The sequence below is a fragment of the Ranitomeya variabilis genome, chromosome 3 (assembly GCF_051348905.1).
Source record: "Ranitomeya variabilis isolate aRanVar5 chromosome 3, aRanVar5.hap1, whole genome shotgun sequence".
In the NCBI taxonomy this organism is placed as follows: domain Eukaryota; kingdom Metazoa; phylum Chordata; class Amphibia; order Anura; family Dendrobatidae; genus Ranitomeya; species Ranitomeya variabilis.
Window position 1 is genome coordinate 165,723,942 of NC_135234.1, and position 24,480 is coordinate 165,748,421.

The following is a 24,480-nucleotide window of genomic DNA, read 5'->3' on the forward strand; positions in this document are numbered from 1 at the left end:
TGCCTGCACTAATACTACACTTCTAATTGGAGGTATATGCAAATATTCTTATTATTACGCTTCCTACATATTGGGATAGGATCTTTCTTAATGAAGTTTAATTCTGTGATATATAGGGAGGACATTCTTGAAGTTGGGGAGGAGGTTGAAGACTTTTGCATCACTTGCAGCTTCTAACACGTAACATTAGCTCATCTGCAGCCTGGTACGGTCATCTCTTCCCCAGTACAGGCAGTGACCCCAGGAGATGATAGAGACGATATCACACATCCTCCACAGTCGGTTTGTGATTGGCACATGTAGGCCTCATTCAGATGTCAGTGAAATTTTTTTTTTTTTGGTAGGCAACAAATAAAAATTCCTTTGTTCATCAGAGTTGTGGATGACTTATCCATCTGTTTTGTCAGTGTTTCAGGGGTTTTTTTTATCCTCCTCTATAAAAAAAAATATATTAGACAGTTTCTCCATGTGTGCTGTCTGTGATTTTCAAGGGCCAATAGACTTTTATGTGCAATTTTGCATCTACTATGGCAGGTTTAACCCTTTAGATGCTGCTGTCAATGGTGAATACAGCATCTAAATGGTTAACAAGATTGCGGGAGCTCCTTCTTTAACCCCATTGGCACCCTGAAATTATGGTCTTGTGATCCTCGTGGATGCCATGGCAATTCCCGGCCAGATATCGGACTTAGTCTGCCAGCTATAGAGGCCTGTTCAGAAGTTAGCAATATTGAGGTGGTAAAAATGAATATTTTCATTCCTTGCATTATTTCTTGAAAAGCACCTGAAGAGTTAATAAACTGCCTGATGGCAATTCTGAATGTTGACATGTGCGGTTTTTAAAATGGTATCACTTTTGAGGGTTTTCCAATATTTAGGACCCCCAAAGTCACTTAAAAAATAATAACTTAATTTTGAAAATTTCCTTGAAAAATTGCTGCTTGGTGGCCTCCAATGCGTCTTTACTGACCTGCGATAAGACTAGCGTCCCCCGATGGGTGACAATCCTGTAGCTGTCAGCGGTACAATATAGCTGACAACTTGTTGTATCAGCCTTGATTGGTGTTGGTATCAACCATAATCGTTTAACCCCTTAAATGCTGTTGTCATTAAAGACTACAGCATCTAGATGGTTGAGTGTTGGGGCTCCCTCTTTAACCCCATCGGCACTTTGAGATCTTGATTGTGTGGTCCTGATGTTTGTCATTTCATGGCCAAATAATGGCATTAAAGTCTGCTGGCTCCAACGACCTGTTCAGAATTTAGCAACATTTTGATAGTAAAAATGTCTTCATTTCTGTTATGTGCTGATGTAAAGCAGACATGTGGGAAATGTCGTTTATTAATGTTTTTCTGTGGTATGGCTATCTGGACTAAAGGGATAATCATTCAAAGCTCGACAATTGCTTTCATGGCAGTAAAAACGCACTTTTTGCTGCAACTTAGCTTTTTTTTTTTTAGTGTGAATTTCATGTGTGTTTGGTCTACAGACCATGTTTAATAAATTTAGTTTTATTCACCACAAGCGCTGCAATAAGTTTGTTGCCTTTTTTTGTAGCATTAATTCAGTTTCTATTGATGCAAAAGTGCAGAAAGTATTGGCATGATGTAATTCACAAGTTCTGTCAGGGGTAAAAGCATGTGCATGAGATTTCAGAAACCTCACAGCTTGTGCTGGCACTTCTTTGCATACGAGGCTGCATGTGAACATAGCCTTAAAGTGTGAGACCAAGGGGATTCCCATGGACAAAGTGCATTTTTCATTAGTAGATCTTGACATAAAAATATGTTCCACAGTTGAATGTAAAAAATAATGTTCCTGTGCTGAGATGATCTTATACATGTACCCCTGCTGTGTGCTGTGTAATGGCCGTGTCTGACCGTGCAGGGACATGGTCTGATACCACAGCTCCTGGACGGGGGAGGAAGCAAGAGAGTATACAGATATTACAGCCGGGGTCACCCTCACTGCTGCTGGTTTCTATAAAATGTTATACGTCCGAGAGAATCAGATTCTTTTCCAATTGTGGAAATTATATTTTTTTCTAGATCTATTGATTAAAATATATACTTTGTTTGTGGAACAGCCGCTTTAATCTTTGCCTTTTATAACCAATTAGGGTGTTTGTCAGTTCGGATTTTAACTAGTATATGCATGGCAGATAAACCTTCTCTTTGTGGTGATTTTGTGAAGCAAGTGTCCACTTCACACTACTGGAGATTTTACATCCTGGAGATTTTAAACATCTAGATCCATCTGTAACCGAAAACTGAAAGATTAAAAAAAAAGTATTAAAGCCCTCAGAAGTATCAGGTGTTTACTTGTTTTTAAAATAAAACCAAAACTTCAAATACCGTAATTATTCGTACATTATAGCCACAATGCAGTAGTGTGGATCAGTGGCGACCCTTGTCCTGAGACCACTACGTATTGCTTGTGCTACAGCTAATGCAGAGCAGTGGGTGTGCTCAATAGTCTGAGCATCTATACACCATGCTCTAGTGCAGGGGTCCCCAACCTGTAGCTCGGGAGCCACATGTGGCTCGCGGTCCCATGAATTGTGGCTCACGGCTGTCTGCCAGCTTGGTGCATTATCTCCATATCTATCAAACAGGTATGAAGAGCACATCTGAAAATGGTGAATTTTGTGAGCAGCTCTACACGAAATAGCAGATCTGCATGCACATATACTCGTCTTAGGGGTTTAGAGATAATTTAAGTATGGTTCTCTGGAGACTGGATGACAAACCTGTCAGCGGAGGTTTTTGAAGCTGGATGTGACAGTGTCTTGGGAGTGCTTTATAGGAGAATACTAAATTGGGGTATTGTGGGAACCCCTGGATCTTAATATACTACTTTGGGATGATTTTTGTGGAAAAGCTTTGGTTAACGTTATGGCTGTAATGGGGGTTTTGGTTGCCACTATTGCGAGGGGGGTGGGAACGGAATGTGGCTTGCGACCCTCTCTCAGAGCTGCATGTGGCTCTCAAGGTCAGAAACGTTGGGGACCTCTGCTCTAGTGTGTGTATTTTATAAAATTTACATAATGTGTTTTAAAATGTGTGTATCTTAGTGAGGTTTACTTTGGCCTTTAAAGGGTCCTGTCTTTTTTTTTCCTCTGCATAAAGCCTGATATGTACAGTGCCACCTGGTGGCCTTGATCTGCAAGTAGTTTACACAGCCTATATTTCTGTGGTGTAAACTGGATTGTGGCTGTAACATTTATTGCTGCTCGTAATGCGCATTCCCATTCATGATTCTGCCGGAAATAGTTTATAGTCATTCAGAGAATGTGGACTTTAGACACATGGAAATGAGCTGTGAATAGTGTTTCTGAATCTTGTGATGATTTTGACAATTGGTATAATGTAGGTGATGCTAAGAATGACAATATATGGTAGGCAGATATTTACTTTATTGACAATCTGAATGCATTATGAACACGAATGAGTCCTTTTTTGCAAAACGTTGTTTCTTTCCTCATGTTGAACTGTATGGCTCAAATAGTGAAAATAGTCAGGATCACAGAGCAAGTCCTCACCCTCAGCAAGAAGAGTGATTGCCAGGGTGTCGAAGGCCTTCCTTATTGGCCTGGCTAATTTTCTTTTGTCTACGTTAATGATATGACTGGCTAGTGAGTGAGCGTTTTGCTTGTTTGTCAGCTCATCGGTGGCAAACTATCAGAAATGAGCATTATTATATAAATGCTCTCGGATTATCAGCTCATGTAAACCAGGCTTTAGGGTACCGTCTCACAAAACGATTTACCAACGATCACGACCAGCGATACGACCTGGCCGTGATCGTTGGTAAGTCGTTGTGTGGTCGCTGGAAAGCTGTCACACAGACAGCTCTCCAGCGACCAACGATGCCGAGGTCCCCGGGTAACCAGGGTAAACATCGGGTTACTAAGCGCAGGGCCGCACTTAGTAACCCGATGTTTACCCTGGTTACCGTCGTAAATGTAAAAAAAAAAAAAAACAGTACATACTCACATTCCGGTGTCCGTCAGGTCCCTTGCCGTCTGCTTCCCGCACTGACTGACTCCCGGCCGTAAAGTGAAAGCAGATCACAGCGGTGACGTCACCGCTGTGCTGTGCTTTCACTTTACGGCCGGGAGTCAGTCAGTGCGGGAAGCAGACGGCAAGGGACCTGACGGACACCGGAATGTGAGTATGTACTGTTTGGTTTTTTTTACATTTACGACGGTAACCAGGGTAAACATCGGGTTACTAAGCGCGGCCCTGCGCTTAGTAACCCGATGTTTACCCTGGTTACAAGCGAACGCATCGTTGGATCGGTGTCACACACACCGATCCAACGATGACAGCGGGAGATCCAGCGACGAAAGAAAGTTCCAAACGATCTGCTACGACGTACGATTCTCAGCAGGGTCCCTGATCGCTGCTGCGTGTCAGACACAGCGATATCGCTGGAACGTCACGGATCGTGCCGTCGTAGCGACAAGTGTCACTGTGAGACGGTACCCTAACTCTCCGGCTAGGCCAAAGACTATAAACAAAATAAGTTGCACCCTGTCATACTAAAGCATGTCAGTGTGAAAAATGAATAGCAATGCTGCTTCTGGATACTGAGGAAAAAAGAGAGACGCTTACCACATAATTTAACCAATTCATGCATGCCCATCAACCAAGGACAAGGTGGTCTCAAAACTGATGGGTTCTAACAAGTCTAATGTCAATACCTCTCTAAGACTAAAGTCTGAAATCATGGGTACTGTAGATGTTGAATACTTCTCCAAGTCTGATTTTATAGGTAGGAAGGACCCTGCTGCAATTAAAATCCACCACATATTGTATATGAAGGTAGCTGCTCCTAGTTAGTTGGCACATGTTCACATTAGCTTGGAAGTGCCAGTCAGTCTTTGTCATAAGCCAAAGACTGTTTATTTTTTCTATGTTTAATTACATAAGCCTTTTTAAATTGCATGTACCCGACTTGAGGTGATTGATTTATACGTGCAAGTTTTGTGATGTGGCAAAAAAATGCAAAGTTACGCTAAACTACTGAACATGCTGATTTGTTTTGTGTTATCACTTTAACCCCTTCATGACCCAGCCTATTTTGGCCTTAATGACCTTGCCGTTTTTTGCAATTCTGACCAGTGTCCCTTTATGATGTAATAACTCGGGAACGCTTCAACGGATCCTAGCGATTCTGAGATTGTTTTTTCGTGACATATTGGGCTTCATGTTAGTGGTAAATTTAGGTCGATAATTTCTGCGTTTATTTGTGAAAAAAATGGAAATTTGGCGAAAATTTTGAAAATTTTGCAATTTTCACATTTTGAATTTTTATTCTGTTAAACCAGAGAGTTAGGTGACACAAAATAGTTAATAAATAACATTTCCCACATGTCTACTTTACATCAGCACAATTTTGGAAACAACATTTTTTTTTGCTAGGAAGTTATAAGGGTTAAAATTTGACCAGTGATTTCTCATTTTTACAACAAAATTTACAAAACCATTTTTTTTAGGGACCACCTCACATTTGAAGTCAATTTGAGGGTTCTATATGGCTGAAGATACCCAAAAGTGACACCATTCTAAAAACTGCACCCCTCAAGGTGCTCAAAACCACATTCAAGAAGTTTATTAACCCTTCAGGTGTTTCACAGCAGCAGAAGCAACATGGAAGGAAAAAATGAACATTTAACTTTTTAGTCACAAAAATGATCTTTTAGCAACAATTTTTTTATTTTCCCAAGGGTAAAAGGAGAAACTGGACCACGAACGTTGTTGTCCAATTTGTTCTTAGTACGCTGATACCTCATATGTGGGGGTAAACCACTGTTTGGGCGCACGGCAGAACTCGGAAGGAAAGGAGCGCCATTTGACTTTTTGAATGAAAAATTGGCTCCAATCTTTAGCGGACACCATGTCGCGTTTGGAGAGCCCCCGTGTGCCTAAACATTGGAGCTCCCCCACAAGTGACCCCATTTTGGAAACTAGACGCCCCAAGGAACTTATCTAGATGCATAGTGAGCACTTTAAACCCCCAGGTGCTTCACAAATTGATCCGTAAAAATGAAAAAGTACTTTTTTTTCACAAAAAAATTATTTTAGCCTCAATTTTTTAATTTTCACATGGGCAACAGGATAAAATGGATCCTAAAATTTGTTGGGCAATTTCTCCTGAGTACACTGATACCTCACATGTGGGGGTAAACCACTGTTTGGGCACAAGGTAAGGCGCGGAAGGGAAGGAGCGCCATTTGACTTTTTGAATGAAAAATTATCTCCATCGTTAGCGGACACCATGTCGCGTTTGGAGAGCCCCTGTGTGCCTAAACATTGGAGCTTCCCCACAAGTGACCCCATTTTGGAAAGGAGACCCCCCAAGGAACTTATCTAGATGCATAGTGAGCACTTTGAACCCTCAGGTGCTTCACAAATTGATCCGTAAAAATGAAAAAGTACTTTTTTTTCACAAAAAAATTATTTTAGCCTCAATTTTTTAATTTTCACATGGGCGACAGGATAAAATGGATCCTAAAATTTGTTGGGCAATTTCTCCTGAGTACGCCGATACCTCATATGTGGGGGTAAACCACTGTTTGGGCGCATGGCAAGGCTCGGAAGGGAAGGCGCGCCATTTGACTTTTTGAATGGAAAATGAGCTCCAATCGTTAGCGGACACCATGTCGCGTTTGGAGAGCCCCTGTGTGCCTAAACATTGGAGCTCCCCCACAAGTGACCCCATTTTGGAAACTAGACCCCCCCCAAGGAACTTATCTAGATGCATAGTGAGCACTTTAAACCAACAGGTGCTTCACAGAAGTTTATAACGCAGAGCCGTGAAAATAAAAAATAATTTTTCTTTCCTCAAAAATGATTTTTAGCCCAGAATTTTTTATTTTCCCAAGTGTAACAGGAGAAATTGGACCCCAAATGTTGTTGTCCAGTTTGTCCTGAGTACGATGATACCCCATATGTGGGGGTAAACCACTGTTTGGGTGCACGGCAGGGCTTGGAAGGGAAGGCACGCCATTTGGCTTTTTGAATGGAAAATTAGCTCCAATCATTAGCGGACACCATGTCGCGTTTGGAGAGCCCCTGTGTGCCTAAACATTGGAGCTCCCCCACAAGTGACCCCATTTTGGAAACTAGACCCCCCCCAAGGAACTTATCTAGATGCATAGTGAGCACTTTAAACCAACAGGTGCTTCACAGAAGTTTATAACGCAGAGCCGTGAAAATAAAATATCATTTTTCTTTCCTCAAAAATAATTTTTTAGCCCGCAATTTTTTATTTTCCCAAGGGTTACAGGAGAAATTGGACCCCAAAAGTTGTTGATCAGTTTCTCCTGAGTACGCTGGTACCCCATATGTGGGGGTAAAGCACTGTTTGGGCACACGTCGGGGCTTGGAATGGGGAGAGCACCATTTTATTTTTTCAACGCAAGATTGGCTGGAATCAATGGTGGCGCCGTGTCGCGTTTGGAGACCCCCTGATGTGCCTAAAAAGTGGAAACCCCTCAATTCTAACTCCAACACTAACCCCAACACACCCCTAACTCTAATCCCAACCCTAACCACAACCCTAACCCCAACACACCCCTAACCCTAGTCTTACCCCTAATTCCAACCCTAACCCTAAGGCTATGTGCTCACGTTGCGGATTTGTGTGGATTTTTCCGCAGTTTTTGAAAAATCTGCAGGTAAAACGCACTGCGCTTTACCTGCTGATTTACCGCGGATTTCCAGTGTTTTTTGTGTGGATTTCACTTGCGGATTCCTATTATGGAGCAGGTGTAAAACGCTGCGGAATTGCACAAAGAATTGACATGCTGCGGAAAATACAACGCAGCGTTTCCGCGCTGTATTTTCCGCACCATGGGCACAGCGGATTTGGTTTTCCATAGGTTTACGTGGTACTGTAAACGTGATGGAAAACTGATACGAATCTGCAGCGACCAATCCGCTGTGGATCCGCAGCCAAATCCGCACCGTGTGCACATAGCCTAATTCCAACCCTAATTCCAAGCCTAATTCCAACCCTAATTCCAACCCTAATTCCAACCCTAATTCTAACCCTAATTCTAACCCTAATTATAACCCTAGCCCTAAGTGCATCCCTAGCCCTAAGTGCATCCCTAGCCCTAAGTGCATCCCTAGCCCTAAGTGCATCCCTAGCCCTAAGTGCATCCCTAAGTGCAACCCTAGCCCTAAGTGCAACCCTAAGTGCAACCATACCCCTAACCCTAACCCTAATGGAAAAACAATAAAAATAATTATATTTTCTATATTTTATTATGGGGGTGATAAAGGGGGGGATTTATTTACTATTTTTTATTTTGATCCCTGTGATAGAACTTATCACAGCGACCAAAATGTGCAGGAACGAATCTGCCGGCTGGCAGATTCGGCGGGCGCACTGCGCATGCGCCCGCCATTTTCCAAGATGGCGGCGCCCATGAAGCAGACGGCCGGACACCGGGAGGGACATCGGAGCTAGGTAAGTATGGGGGGGTGGGATTGGAACACGGGGGGGGGGGGGGGGGGGGGATCGGAGGACCTGGGGAGCGGACAGGAGGACCGGGGGAGCCGACAGGAGGGAGGAGGGGAGCGGAACGGAGATCGGGGCAAAAAGGACGACTGGGGAGGTGATCGGTGGGGTGGGGGCAGATCGGGGTCTCCAGCCATGGCAGATGCTATTGCAGCATCGGCCATGGCTGGATTGTAATATTTCACCATTTTCATAGGTGAAATATTACAAATCGCTCTGATTGGCTGTTGAAAGTGAAACAGCCAATCAGAGCGATCGTAGCCACGGGGGGGTGAAGCCACCCCCCCTGGGCTGAAGTACCACTCCCCCTGTCTCTGCAGATCGGGTAAAATGGGAGTTAACCCCTTCACCCGATCTGCAGGGACGCGATCATTCTGTGACACAGCATATGCGTCACAGGTCGGATTGGCACCGACTTTCATGACGCATACGCTGTGTCACAGGTCGGGAAGGGGTTATGGGGGTTTTTTTTGCCTCAGTTTTGCGCAAATGACAGTAGGAAATGGCACCATAGCCTGCAGGTGTTAATGACGTTAGGAAAACATTCAGAGCTGGTGACTAGAACTAGGGATATAGTTTTACAGAAGTATTTAAAATCCTGTTGATGTAGCAATCCTTAAAGCTACGTGGTGAGATACAGAAGTTACTGATATTTATTAGAACATCTTAAATTCTGTCAGTAAGATCAACCCTCTTAAGCCGTCTATAGGTCATTAAAATCTGAATAAAATGATATCTTGGTATCTGTGATCTGATGTCTTATTCCAGAGAAATCCACATTTTTCTTGTATGCAAATGCTGTTCCAGGCTCTGGGCGGACACTATTTGGATGAGAATCTGCTTCCAGAGATTCTTTTTGATAAAAGATGACATTACCAGCGTGATGTGTGATGGCCGATCTCTGCTCTCCTGATCTCACTGCAGAGCTGTGTGTGATTATACCTAACACATATACAGGTTCCTCCCAGCTTCCATCTCACAGGCAAGGTTGTAATATTGTTGCAATGCTCAAGAGCTGCAGCAAATGTGTTTGAGACCAAGTTCAGTTCTACTGTCCTTTTTTAGTTTCATGTCTTACACTGGTAACGTTTCATGTGAGGCTGCTTCATATTGGATTTTAACAGAAAATGCTGTATCCTGACCATCTAGTTTTGATATTGGAGGGACTGCTGAACATTATGACCACTTTTTTTTCCATAATAGGAAACCCCAATTTTGATTAGTAACCATGCTCTTATTCTGTTCGGTTTGTCTGGACACTTTGTGCACACATGAATGCTGGATGCTTGTTCAAGTATCGTCTTTTACTGATTTACTACTACAACTGGAAAGGATTTACATTTGTTTGTTTTTGTAAGAGAGTCTGCATTATTGTACAACTGCAATTTTTGAGTTTTAACTTTAGAATCTACTGGTAATGTGTGATTTATGGCTGTATGAACACTGATATCATGATCTCCACGCTTGTCTGAGTTAACTCATTAAAGGAAATCCAGTTTTTGCCATTTAATCAGAGAGCAGCATCAAGTGGGTGCAGGAGATTTACTAGATGGCTAGTAACACAGCTGCCATGTAGTCTTCCTTATTCATAAGTTCTATATAACCCCACCCTCATCACTACAGTAATTGTCAGCTTTCTGCCTATGCACAGTGTACACAGAAAGCTGACAATCAGGGATGTTGGTGGGGTTGTACAGAGCTCAACATTCAGAGAACTGTGAGATCTGCAGCAGATAAGTGATTTTATGCAAATTGCAGCAAGCATCTCAGTAAGTGATACATTGCTGGAATCAGTCTTCCTCCTCTACATCATGCTGCTTTCAGATAAACTAGCAAAAACCTTGTGACAGATAGCAACATAAAATATGCCTTCAGTTCTGTCTTGGACAGATCTTTTGTAGATTTATTGTTTTATTGCTATTTTCCTAAACAGTAGGAAATGTATAGTTTTAAATAATAGATGTATTGTTTGTTTGTATGTAGGAGTATGGTGTCTATAAACACCCTGAGATTAAGGGTGGAATCCGCATCCAGAGTCTGAAAGAATCCTGAGCTTATGAACCTGACCTAACTCAGATCTGCTGAAATACTGTTTTCTTATAGTGATTTTCTTTTTCTATACCATTAGGAATCTGGGGAAAAATGGTTTATCAAACAGTAGCATTTTACTGGACAAGTGCCCACCTCCCAGGCCGCCTCCACCACCTTATCCTCCCTTACCAACAGATAAATTAAATCCTCCAACACCAAGCATCTATGTGAGTATGTGTGCAGCGGGCGTGATCTTCACTTCTTCTTGTACTGTACATGTAAACTAGCTAGTAATGTAAAGGTTACTTGACCTCTCCAGTACAGTGTGCTGGGTTATTATGCAGTGGGTAACTTCTTTTTTTCTTCTTATCAGCTGGAGAATAAGAGAGATGCTTTCTTTCCACCTCTTCATCAGTTCTGCACGAATCCGAACAATCCTGTTACTGTTATCCGTGGCCTTGCTGGAGCACTTAAGTTAGGTACTGCGCCATGCGATCTCCTGTGAATGTTTGTTGTTTGCCTTGTGTCCACAGTCTGTATTTCTACTCTGTAGCTATATATATATAAATATACCGTATTTTTCGCTTTGTAAGACGCTCCGGATTATAAGACGCACCCCAAATTTTGAGGAGAAAAATAGGAAAAACCTTTTTTTAATAAATTGGTGGGGCGTCTTATAATCCATGCGTCTTATTACTTACCAGGGGTTGTGGCTGTGGTGGATCAGGGTCCCAGGGTCGTTGCTGGAGGCAGGAGTGGAGCATTGCTGCAGGCTGGGATGAGGGGGTCTGCAGGGGGCTCCTGTGCTGCAGGGGGGCTCCTGTGCTGCAGGCTGGGATGAGGGGTCTGCAGGGGGGCTCCTGTGCTGCAAGCTGGGATGAGGGGTCTGCAGGGGGCTCCTGTGCTGCAGGGCTGTCTCCGATGCTGCAGGGCTGTCTCCGGTGCTGCGGGGGGCTCTGGCGACATTTTGTGAAAGGCCAGAGCCCCCGGCAGTTCGTCCATGCGTTCCTGTATGACTGACTCCGAGAAAATGGCCGCCGGAATCTCGAGAGATGAGATCTCAGCGCTGAAATCTCATCTCCCGAGATTCCGGCGGCCATTTTCCCGGAATTAGTCATACTGGAACGCATTGATGAACTGCCGGGGGGCTCTGGTCTTTCACAAAATGTCGCCAGAGCCCCCCGCAGCACCGGAGCCTCCAGCATCACCCGGGGCAGCAGCGGACAACCCCGGCAGCGGCGGCGGGCGGTAGCGGCGGCGGACACCCCCTCATCCCAGCCTGTAATGGTAAGCGGTATATCCGCTTTGTTAGACGCACCCACATTCCCCCCCAAACTTGGGGGAAATAAAGTGCGTCTTACAAAGCGTAAAATACGGTGTGTGTGTGTGTATATATATATGTATGTATGTGTGTATATATATATATATATATATATATATATATATATATATATATATATATATATATATATAATAAAACATACCGAAGTGCTCCCCATGTGCAATGAAAGCCTTCCGCCCTTTTTGCTTGTATGGTCAACATGAAGCTGCATAATTATTTGCCAATATATAAAGAGGTGGAACCCCCACAAAGACTAGGATTGAAAAGTCAGCATCACCAGTGTAGGGGTATGTGCACAAGTTCAGGATTTTTCACGGTTTTTCGCAATAAAAAACGCATACATATGCATCCTATCATTTAGAATGCTTTCCGCAATTTTTGTGCACATGATGCGGTTTTTTTTTTCAGCGAAAAAAACGCATCGCGGTAAAAAAAAAAAGCAGCATGTTCATTAATTTTGCAGATTTTTTTGCGTTTTTCCCGCTATTTAATGCATTGGGAAACTCCGGAAAAAAAACGCATGCGGATTTTTGGCAGAAATGTCCTGCTTTTGTCAGGAAATTTCTGCAAGAAATCCTGAACGTGTGCACATACCCTAACACTACCTGCTCGTGTATATTTTTCTGCACAGCAGTGTTTTCGGCCACCCAGCTGCGCAGGGAATTGCAGCATGAAACACTGGGTCCTGTTTAGTGGAATTGAGGCACATAGTTGGATAATATGAACACCTTTTGCCATATTAGTTTTTCAGTTATTATATAGAGATAGTACGCCTCTTCACACTGTTTTGTTTCTTCTTCAGACCTAGGTCTGTTTTCTACCAAAACTCTGGTAGAAGCAAATACTGAACACATAGTTGAAGTTCGTACGCAGTTGTTACAGCCGTCTGACGAGAACTGGGATCCAACTGGAACAAAGAAAATCTGGCGTTGTGAAAGTAGTCGATCACATACTACCATTGCAAAATATGCCCAGTACCAGGCTGCTTCATTCCAGGAATCACTAAGGGTTAGTAGCGGACATGGTTACATCTGTTTTGCTGCACATTTGAAGGTATATTGATCACTTTGAATGCTCTGGCTATTCAGTTAAAATATGCTTTAAAGAGCCAGTTCTTCTGCCTTCACAGCTGGCATTGACAGGTCTCTCCCTTGTGTGTGTGTATATACAGAGTCACCGCAGCCATGCTGGAAATAGCGGATGGGTTCCTTTTAAAATCTATCATATAATAGTATTAAATATTGGAAGTCTACAGACATCTACTTTTTATGCATTTTGGTAGTCTCAAGTTTTGAAGCTATTCCCATCACTGGGACCCCCTTTAATCATGGGAAATAGGCCTTTGTGACAAAGTGAATGGAGCACTGGTCGATTGTGTGCTTCCACTCCATTCACCCTCTTCAAAGTCGTGGTTCATAGGACTGTTGAAGGTCCTCAACTTCCAATATAGAGAATACCTCTTTAAGGCCTTATCTTTTATCTATTTTAGGAGGAAAATGAGAAGAAAATCCACAAGGACCACTCAGATAGTGAATCTACATCTTCAGACAAGTAAGTAATAACATCTTACTTTATTTTGTTAGATCTTTGGAATTGTTTTTAGATTTACTTATACTAAACTTATGCAGAAAGTAAAATGTGTCAGGTGCAAGGCTATAATGTAATGTAAGGAATGTGGCTGAATGCTGCTCTTGCAGCATATCATTTTCAGGAAAATGCAGAATATTCAATAGAACATCTGCTGACCGTCAGTGTTGTAATGTAGCCGTACCATCTGATGTGTGTCACCCTTATTAATGATGTTACATACATTGGTAATATTGGTATGTAAACATTTGTGATGTATTAGTATTTTTTTTTTTACTTCCTTTGTAGTTGTGGTCGGAAAAGGAAAGGACCATTTAAGACAATTAAGTTTGGGACCAACATTGACTTATCTGATGAGAAAAAGTAAGAATATATTTAAAAAATAAGAGCTATGTTTCTTTGCTGATATTGAGTTTATGCGCCCAGTGTGACCATTTTTAAGTTTGTTCTTATTCATTCGACTGCACAGCTGCTGTATTTTCGTGTCGTTTTTATATCCAATTCTTGGCTCACTGCGATCTCCTAACTCAGGCTATGACCATAGTAAGCATATATGATGCTGTTCATTGGGCCAAGTCTTGCGTAATTCGGACCTGAAAATGCATATGTCATACAATGAGCCGAAACACCTCTTTTTTTGTAGCTTTTTTTTTTTGCTTGCAAAAACATTTTTTATATATATACAAAACATGAAAAACAACATAATTGAGAAGTAGCCTGGAGAAAGCCATAGCTAGAGCATTCTACATTAAAAAAACAAGACGTGGATCAAAAGACCTAGGACTTCCACCAAGATTTTAGGGGGAAAAATAGCCAGAAAAAATAGCTATTTTGACTTGCAAAAGAAAAACCACAGCACTTAAAAATGTAGTTTGTGTTAATTTTTTTTTTTATTATTATTTATTTATTTATGAGCAAAATATTCACTCTAAAATGCATTTTTCTCCTTAAAGGTGGAAATTACAGCTTCATGAATTAACCAAACTACCCGCATTTGCACGTGTTGTGTCAGCTGGTAATCTCTTAAGTCATGTTGGTCACACCATTCTAGGAATGAATACTGTTCAGTTGTACATGAAGGTTCCAGGGAGCAGAACTCCAGGTTGGAATTTTAAGTTCTCCAGCTGTATGACGTTGCCTGTTTCTCATCTGTAAAGCCCTGTTATATCACTTGTTTTAACTCCATTGAAGATAAGTGCCATGAAAGCTTCCTTTACTGGACTCTCCTGCTAAGCATAGGGCAAAAAGCACAATGTGAACAGAACTTTACTTGACTTCATTTTTGTAGATAAATCTTTAATGACCAGGATTGAATAAGTTGTAAAGGGATTTCTCAACAGTAATTTTTTTAAGCCTTGGGTTATTAAATATAATTAACTGTATTTTTGGTTAGATTTTTTACTATTCATATTTTACACCAAATTACCTAGTGAATGTATTTCTGTGACGTGGCAGTGGGCTTCATTCAGTCTGATCAATATGTTAAACTAAGAACCTCATGTTCAGTTTTGTAAATTTTTGCCTAGCGGAATATGATCAATGTATGATTTTTGTATGTACGTTCCATGTCTCTACAGCATTGGCCATTTAAATAGTGATTACCTTCCTAGGAATTTATTTATATTGACATTTCATTTAGGTTTTTTCTCTATTCTTGGGGAAATGGCTTTAACCATTTTTCTCTTGTTTTGATGCTGCTTATTGTAGCACCAATATTTGTCCCTTTTAATGGCTTGTCTGATTTTGTTTTTTATTATTATTCCAGGTCATCAAGAAAACAACAACTTTTGTTCAGTGAATATAAATATTGGGCCTGGAGACTGTGAATGGTTTGTTGTCCCGGAGTCATACTGGTGTGTAATGAATGAGTTTTGTGAAAAGTAAGTGAAAAAAGGCAAATACTATGTAAAGGCACCTAATATATTGACATGCTAGTATTTATGTAATACATACTCTAAAATGCACTAAAAGGCGAAACTGAAAGTTTTGGGATCAATCTTGGCAAGATTCGCCCTTTACTGGCTGCGATCCAGAGTGGATGCAGATTTTGGTTTATAAGGAACGAGGGGTCACATTCACAATATTTTTTCTTATGGGATTGAAAGGATCTTCCTATTGCCAGTGCGGCATAAGCACTAAATAGTTGAAATTGTAGCAGATGTATACAAACTTCTGTTCATGCATAAATGAAGGATTTTTGAAATGCAAATTTCTAGATTGTTACAATTGTTACTGTTAGGCAGAAGAACCTGGTATAGCAATAGGTCCAATACTGTACAGCTTAGTACAAGGGATCTGCTATGACCTGTAGTCTTTCAGTGCGTGCTCTTCCCTCAGATCCCAAAATATATTGAGCTTTCAATGCATTCATTGTATCATGAAGAAATATACATATGTCTCCTCTTTGCAGAAGTAATATAAATTTCCTACTGGGATCATGGTGGCCAAATCTTGAAGACTTACATGAAGCAAATGTTCCAGTATACAGGTTCATTCAAAGACCTGGGGACTTGGTTTGGATAAACGCTGGCACAGTCCATTGGGTTCAGGCCATTGGTTGGTGTAACAACATTGCATGGAATGTTGGGCCTCTAGCAGGTATACGGCCGGGCGTTTATGCCATTTAACAGTGGGATATATATAACTTTACAAGAATACATTTTCAAGTGCAGATATATTGTAAAGTATGTTTTCTTTTTACTGCCCTTTCAGCTTATCAGTATAAACTTGCTGTGGAGCGGTACGAATGGAACAAACTACAGTGCGTGAAATCAATAGTACCAATGGTTCATCTCTCCTGGAACATGGCAAGGAACATCAAAGTATCAGATCCAAAGCTCTTTGAGATGATAAAGTAAGTTGTTCTTGTATACTGCAAAGTCATAGTCCTGCCACTGTATCGTTTAATACCTTCATTGATTTTTAAAGGGTATGTACAGCCACATATCACCAGTTAGATTTTGAACGCAAATAATGAAAAAAAAAATGCCAATCTGATATACTCCCATTTACGCAAAATCAAAAAAATGAGCCATGGTGTAAATTGTTATATGTGGAATATGTAAGCGCATGGTCATACTGTGGCCATTTCTCAGACTAAAAAGAAAAGAAAATTAGCACTGTACTCTGTAAGTAAGTAAATAGTACATGTAAATCACTAAAGCACAAAGGCCACCCCACTGCAGTGTACCCAATTGGGACGGTCCTATCCTGTCCCTAGTATTAAAACACAAGTTGGGGTTTTAATACTAGAGACAGGATAGGACCGTCCCAATTGGGTACACCTTGTTGCGGTGGGGTGGCTTTTACACGATCATTTACATGTACTATTACTATTTACTTACTACAGGGTATATGCATATTATCTTGGGTGGGGGGGTTATATTTTTTTCTTCTTCTTTCTTGGGTTTTGTCTGTGAAAAGGCCACAATGTGACCATGCTGTTTCACATTGCACAGATACTGATATATGCTCCGGCTCATTTCTTTGGTTTTGCTGTAGTTCTTGTTGTTTGTACAAACAGTGACGTGCCCCCCCTTTTTGAGCTAAGCATTTGATGTATATAGCTTTCCATGGGCAAGTGTCTGGTCTGAACAGTCGGACTTGGGTCCTGCTCTGCCCTTATCTACATTGAGGTCAGCTGGCAGGAGGTGAGGTTTCAATACTAAAGACAGGATTTGACTATCTTGATTGGGTACGCCTTGTTGCGGTGGGATTGCTTTTACACGTTTTTGATCAATATGGTGTTTCTAAGTAACCCTATGTTATTTACAAGTACTGCTACTATTTACTTTATACAGGGTATATGCTCATTTTGTTTTTGATGTTTGGTGTTGTTTTTTGTTTTTTTTTCTTGGGTTTGGTCTTTGCTCACATTTCAGTCTGAAGTAAAGTAAATCATGAATGTTTACATGCGATAGATTGATTGCAGAAACTTTTGTGACTGATCATGTTTGTTTGGGCTTGCAGAATTTTGTTATGGAATTCATTTTTCAGTTTAAAATTTCTACATTAAATCTGCATCATATAAACTTCAACACAAAACACAAAAAAACCTATACAGTTAGTCCTCGGGTTACAACGGTCTCGAGTTACATCGTTTCGTGGTTACAACGCTTTATACGACGCCTCATTCCGACTTACGCGGTTTTGCGTCGTAAGTCGAACTACTGCAACTACGTGCAGCGGCGGAAGAATAGAGTCCAGTACTGTACACTGTACCCGGTTACAAGAGGAAAACGAGTCTCCTGCACGCCATAACACCCTAATTATGTAGGGTACTGTGTTAGGATAGGCTAAGTGTTTGCAGTACTGTACTGTTATTATGGTACAGTACTGTATGAACGTATGGTCCGACTTACATCGAAATTCGGTTTACGACACCGTGTAAGAACGAATCAACGTTGTAAGTCGAGGACTACCTGTATAAGGCTCACTATGTAAAGAAAAACATCCCTGTAAAAAATGGTTCTGTGCTCTCATTAGGTATCTAAATGTTTATTTTTTTTTCCTTATCCTTACAGATATTGCCTACTGAGGACTCTGAAGCAATGCCAGGCACTAAGAGAAGCTCTTATTGCTGTGGGAAAAGAAATTATGTGGCACGGAAGATCAAAAGAGGAGCCTGCTCATTACTGCAGCCTCTGTGAGGTTAGTAAATGTGGCTTCTTTTCATTGGGTTGGTTTTGTTACAGTGCTATTTATTATATCATATTGTAACTTGGTTTACTGGAGAATCTTTTTTTTGTCATGATATTTTTTTTTGCCATTCTAGGTGGAAGTCTTCAATCTGCTTTTTGTAACGAATGAAAGCAATTCTCGGAAGACCTACATTGTTCATTGCCATGACTGCGCACGAAAAACTAGTTTAGACCTGGAAAACTTTGTGGTGCTAGAACAGTACAAAGTGGAGGAACTAATGCAAATATATGATTTGTTTACATTAGTAAGTATACATGTTCTTATACTACACACTCAAAAAACTGTATAAGAATAAAAATGAATCTGTACAATTTTGCTAGTACATAAGGCTATAATGAAGATCTAACATTGAGTTATAGTTCACAGCCAATGTGTGCACTGACTACATGATGCTGTCTGCTGCATTTCACTGCCGTCATCCAAGTGCTGATGTTGAAATTTGCTCTAGTCACAAACTTTTTAAAGGGATACTGTCAGCAAGTTTTTGCTATGTAATCTGAAAGCTGCATATAATATAGTGTAAGAGAGAGGTTCCTTGGATTTTTCACTTACTAGGCTGTGCTACAGTTTGAATACAATCAGTGTTTTATAATAATATTTTTTTTTATTTCTATAGCGCCAACATATTCCACAGCACTTTAATAAAATAACATTTTATCAGCTGATTGATTATCGCAGCCTGACTAAAGCTCATGTGCAGACCAGTCAGACTAATTTTGGAAGAGAGAGCAGGAAGTCATGTAAACCCCAAAATGGTACAAAAAAACTGCAGTTTACCCAATGAGGGGAAAAAATCCCTCATTATACTCTATGGACATAAACATAAGTTGCTGCTCACTGGCACCGCATTTATTTTTTTCCCCCCAAGTATTAAAATAATGTCTGCGTAAATATAAATTTATTTCTCAGCTATGAAATTGCAACACCAAAAAAAGAATAGTCATGGAATTATAGAAATCACAGAATCGATGGACATATTAATGATATGCAAATGATTTCAGAAATAGAAGTAAAATTTTCAAAATGCAAGCACTTGCCTTAGTATGTCATTAATGGTTGTCGGAGGAGCGTTCTGCTATACCGAATACACTTGGACATGCAAACCCTTAAAGGAGTTCTCCAAGAAATGTACGGTACTTAAAATAAATACACATTTAAATATTAAGCATTTTTCTAAATACGTTTTATATAGCAAAAAGGTGTGCTTTATCTACTCCACTTTGTCCGGATTTTATTGCTTTATTTATTGTAAGTAAAGGTACCGTATTTAAAAGTCCAGAGACACTGCGTGCTGTGGCAGCACACTTAGGCCACGCAGATTCTCATGGTACCACAAGCAACATGCGGCCTGGAGTTGTCGTGTTGAAAAACTGCTCCTGAGACACTTTGGAGAAATGGCCGCACCACTGGTTCTGCAACCAAATCAATGTGATGTCGAGCTGTTATTGTACCTGAAATGAAGACTAGAGGGGTCCAGGAATTGGGCTGGAATTACGTTCCCTTGTGAAAACCTCTTCATGGTGTTGCCTTCTTCCAAGAGGCATAACTTTTTATTTTTTTCCCATCCATACAGGCATTGAAGGGCTTGTGTTTTGTGCAACAAGTTGTGGTTTTGAAGGACACCATTATATTTACCAATCTAATGTACTGTAAAACTGGAAAAAAGTTCATGTTGGGTGAAATGGTGAATTAAATGCAATTACAGCATTGTTTTTTTTTGTTTTTGCGGCACTAATTACGGTAAATGGTACAAAATGCCAATCTGTCGCAAAGCTAACTGGAGCCCTGCTGAAGAGCTTCGTAAGAATCTGTGATTTTTTTAAATAAAAATCTTAAAAATGTAATTTTCTGTGTCACTGAACACCTTCAAAAGAAAACCCAAACAATGGCAGAATTGTTATGTTTCACAACACTTGAAATTTCTTGCCGCTTTCGTTGTACATTATATGTAAAGTGATTAGTGTCCTTCAAAACTACAACCCGTCCTTCTTACAATAAGCCTCATTTTGATGGGAAAAAAAGGGACTCTAGGAAGAAGGGCAGGAAAAACTACATTGACCACGGTGGGATGAGGTTAAGCGTTTGCAAAACCTGCTCTAACGTCCATGCCTGCAGACAGGATTCAGCGGGGATGTGATTTTGTTTTTGTGAGGTTTTCTTGTTTGTTTTTACATTTTCGCTAAAGATATTTTACTTTTATCCAGGGTGGATTGATTTAAATCACGCCGATTTAAATCATGATTTAAATCACGATTTAAATCAAAAGATTTTTTTCTATTTAAATCGGATCGATTTAAATCATGATTTTAATCATGATTTAAATCACTGATTTAAATCAAAAGGGTTTTTTTAATATAAATCACGATTAAAATGAGAAGTGAGAGCAGTGCGCATGTGCGCCCATAGTTACACGGACGAAACTAGGGGCAACGATCTAACGCCAGGGTGAGGGGGGGACCCCAAAGTAAGTAAAAATCTTTTTTGTTTTACTATATGGCAATAGGTAGGTGTTTAACCCCTTTCTGTCATTAGACGTACTATTCCGTCCATGTGGGGTGGGCCCTACTTCCCAAGGACGGAATAGTACGTCATACGCGATCGGCCGCGCTCACGGGGGGAGCGCGGCCGATCGCGGCCGGGTGTCAGCTGCATATCGCAGCTGACATCCGGCACTATGTGCCAGGAGCGGTCACGGACCGCTCCCGGCACATTAACCCCCGGCACACCGCGATCAAACATGATCGCGATGTGCCGGCGGTGCAGGGAAGCATCGCGCAGGGAGGGGGCTCCCTGCGGGCTTCCCTGAGCCCCCCGCAGCAACGCGATGTGATCGCGTTGCTGCGAGGGTCTTACCTCCCTCCCTGCCTGCTCCAGACCCGGATCCAAGATGGCCGCGGATCCGGGTCCTGCAGGGAGGGAGGTGGCTTCACAGAAGCCTGCTCAGAGCAGGCACTGTGAAGCAGCCTGCACTTCTCGCAGATCGGTGATCTGTCAGAGTGCTATGCAAACTGGCAGATCACCGATCTGTATTGTCCCCCCCTGGGGCAAAGTAAAAAAAAAAATTTCCAAATGTGTAAAAAAAATTAAAAAAATTATATTCCAAAATAATGAAAAAAAAAAATATTATTCCCATAAATACATTTCTTTATCTAAATAAAATAAAAAAAAACAATAAAAGTACACATATTTAGTATCGCCGCGTCCGTAACGACCCGACCTATAAAACTGGCCCACTAGTTAACCCCTTCAGTAAACACCGTAAGAAAAAAAAAAAAAAAACGAGGCAAAAAACAACGCTTTATTATCATACCGCCGAACAAAAAGTGGAATAACACGCGATCAAAAAGACTGATATAAATAACCATGGTACCGCTGAAAACGTCATCTTGTCCCGCAAAAAAAGAGCCGCCATACAGCATCATCAGCAAAAAAATAAAAAAGTTATAGTCCTGAGAATAAAGCGATACCAAAATAATTATTTTTTCTATAAAATAGTTTTTATCGTATAAAAGCGCCAAAACATAAAAAAAATGATATAAATGAGATATCGCTGTAATCGTACTGACCCGAAGAAAAAAACTGCTTTATCAATTTTACCAAACGTGGAACGGTATAAACGCCTCCCCAAAAAGAAATTCATGAATAGCTGGTTTTTGATCACTCTGCCTCACAAAAATCGGAATAAAAAGCGATCAAAAAATGTCACGTGTCCGAAAATGTTACCAATAAAAACGTCAACGCATCCCGCAAAAAACAAGATCTCACATGACTCTGTGGACTCAAATATGGAAAAATTACAGCTCTCAAAATGTGGTAACGCAAAAAATATTTTTTGCAATGAAAAGCGTCTTTCAGTGTGTGACAGCTGCCAATCATAAAAATCTGCTAAATAACCCGCTATAAAAGTACGGTAAATCAAACCCCCCTTCATCACCCCCTTAGTTAGGGAAAAATAAAAAAATTAAAAAATGTATTTATTTCCATTTTCCCATTAGGGTTAGGGTTAGGGCTAGAGTTAGGACTAGAGTTAGGACTAGAGTTAGGGCTAGGGTTATTGCTAGGGTTAGGGCTAGGGTTAGGGCTAGGGTTAGGGCTGGGGTTAGGGTTGGGGCTAGGGTTGGGGCTAGGGTTGGGGCTAGGGTTGGGGCTAGGGTTAGGGCTAGGGTTAGGGCTAGGGTCAGGGCTAGTGTTACGGCTAGTGTTAGGGCTAGGGTTATTGCTAGGGTTAGGGCTAGGGTTGGGGCTACAGTTAGGGTTGGGGCTAAAGATAGGGTTAGGGTTTGGATTACATTTACGGTTGGGAATAGGGTTGGGTGTGTCTGGGTTAGAGGAGTGGGTAGGGTTACTGTTGGGATTAGGGTAAGGGGTGTGTTTGGATTAGGGTTTCAGTTATAATTGGGGGGTTTCCACTGTTCGGGCACATCAGGGGCTTTCCAAACTGGATATGGCATCCGATCTGAATTCCAGCCAATTCTGCGTTGAAAAAGGAAAACAGTGCTCCTTCCCTTCCGAGCTCTCCCGTGTGCCCAAACAGGGGTTTACCCCAACATATGGGGTATCAGCGTACTCAGGACAAATTGGACATCATCTTTTGGGGTCCAATTTCTCCTGCTACCCTTGGGAAAATACAAAACTGGGGGCCAAAAAATAAGTTTTGTGGGAAAAAAAAGATTTTTTATTTTCACGGCTCTGCGTTGTAAACTGTAGTGAAACACTTGGGGGTTCAAAGTTCTCACAACACATCTAGATAAGTTCCTTGGGGGGTCTAATTTCCGATATGGGGTCACTTGTGGGGGGTTTGTACTGTTTGCGTACATCAGGGGCTCTGCAAATGCAACGTGACGCCTGCAGACCAATCCATTTAAGTCTGCATTCCAAATGGCGCTCCTTCCCTTCCGAGCTCTGTCATGCGCCCAAACAGTGGTTCCCCCCCACATATGGGGTATCAGCATACTCAGGACAAATTGGACAACAAATTTTGGGGTCCAATTTATCCTGTTACCCTTGTGAAAATACAAAACTGGGGGCTAAAAAATCATTTTTGTGAAAAAAAAAAAAGAATTTATTTTCACGGCTCTGCGTTATAAACTGTAGTGAAACACTTGGGGGTTCAAAGTTCTCACAACACATCTAGATAAGTTCCTTGGGGGGTCTAGTTTCCAATATGGGGTCACTTGTGGGGGGTTTGTACTGTTTGGGTACATCAGGGGCTCTGCAAATGCAACGTGACGCCTGCAGACCAATCCATTTAAGTCTGCATTCCAAATGGCGCTCCTTCCCTTCCGAGCTCTGTCATGCGCCCAAACAGTGGTTCCCCCCCACATATCGGGTATCAGCATACTCAGGACAAATTGGACAACAAATTTTGGGGTCCAATTTATCCTGTTACCCTTGTGAAAATACAAAACTGGGGGCTAAAAAATCATTTTTGTGAAAAAAAAAAAGAATTTATTTTCACGGCTCTGCGTTATAAACTGTAGTGAAACACTTGGGGGTTCAAAGTTCTCACAACACATCTAGATAAGTTCCTTGGGGGGTCTAGTTTCCAATATGGGGTCACTTGTGGGGGGTTTGTACTGTTTGGGTACATCAGGGGCTCTGCAAATGCAACGTGACGCCTGCAGACCAATCCATTTAAGTCTGCATTCCAAATGGCGCTCCTTCCCTTCCGAGCTCTGTCATGCGCCCAAACAGTGGTTCCCCCCCACATATCGGGTATCAGCATACTCAGGACAAATTGGACAACAAATTTTGGGGTCCAATTTATCCTGTTACCCTTGTGAAAATACAAAACTGGGGGCTAAAAAATCATTTTTGTGAAAAAAAAAAAAAGAATTTATTTTCACGGCTCTGCGTTATAAACTGTAGTGAAACACTTGGGGGTTCAAAGCTCTCAAAACACATCTAGATAAGTTCCTTAGGGGGTCTACTTTCCAAAATGGTGTCACTTGTGGGGGTTTTTAATGTTTAGGCACATCAGGGGCTCTGCAAACGCAACATGGCATCCCATCTTAATTCCAGTCAATTTTGCATTGAAAAGTAAAATAGCGCTCCTTCCCTTCTGAGCTCTGCTATGCGCCCAAACAGTGGTTTACCCCCACATATGGGGTATCGTCGTACTCAGGACAAATTGCACAACAACTTTTGTGCTCCAATTTCTTCTCTTACCCTTGGGGAAATAAAAAAATGGGGGCGAAAAGATCATTTTTGTGAAAAAATATGATTTTTTATTTTTACGGCTCTGCATTATAAACTTCTGTGAAGCACTTGTTGGGTCAAAGTGCTC

The 24,480-nt window shown here is 41.4% G+C and overlaps 1 protein-coding gene across 4 annotated transcripts in view; it reads left to right on the top strand.

The window, feature by feature from the left end:
• KDM6A (lysine demethylase 6A) overlaps nucleotides 1–24,480 on the top strand; it is a 223,882-nt gene that overhangs the window by 195,705 nt on the left and 3,697 nt on the right. For all 4 annotated transcript variants that reach the window (XM_077294825.1, XM_077294827.1, XM_077294826.1 and 1 more), the window contains 11 exons: nucleotides 10,662–10,791; nucleotides 10,938–11,043; nucleotides 12,709–12,914; nucleotides 13,396–13,457; nucleotides 13,782–13,856; nucleotides 14,447–14,595; nucleotides 15,259–15,373; nucleotides 15,904–16,091; nucleotides 16,206–16,347; nucleotides 18,017–18,143; nucleotides 18,268–18,438. In XM_077294825.1, the coding sequence (XP_077150940.1) occupies nucleotides 10,662–10,791; nucleotides 10,938–11,043; nucleotides 12,709–12,914; nucleotides 13,396–13,457; nucleotides 13,782–13,856; nucleotides 14,447–14,595; nucleotides 15,259–15,373; nucleotides 15,904–16,091; nucleotides 16,206–16,347; nucleotides 18,017–18,143; nucleotides 18,268–18,438 (1,471 nt within the window). The remainder of the gene's footprint in view (nucleotides 1–10,661; nucleotides 10,792–10,937; nucleotides 11,044–12,708; nucleotides 12,915–13,395; nucleotides 13,458–13,781; nucleotides 13,857–14,446; nucleotides 14,596–15,258; nucleotides 15,374–15,903; nucleotides 16,092–16,205; nucleotides 16,348–18,016; nucleotides 18,144–18,267; nucleotides 18,439–24,480) is intronic.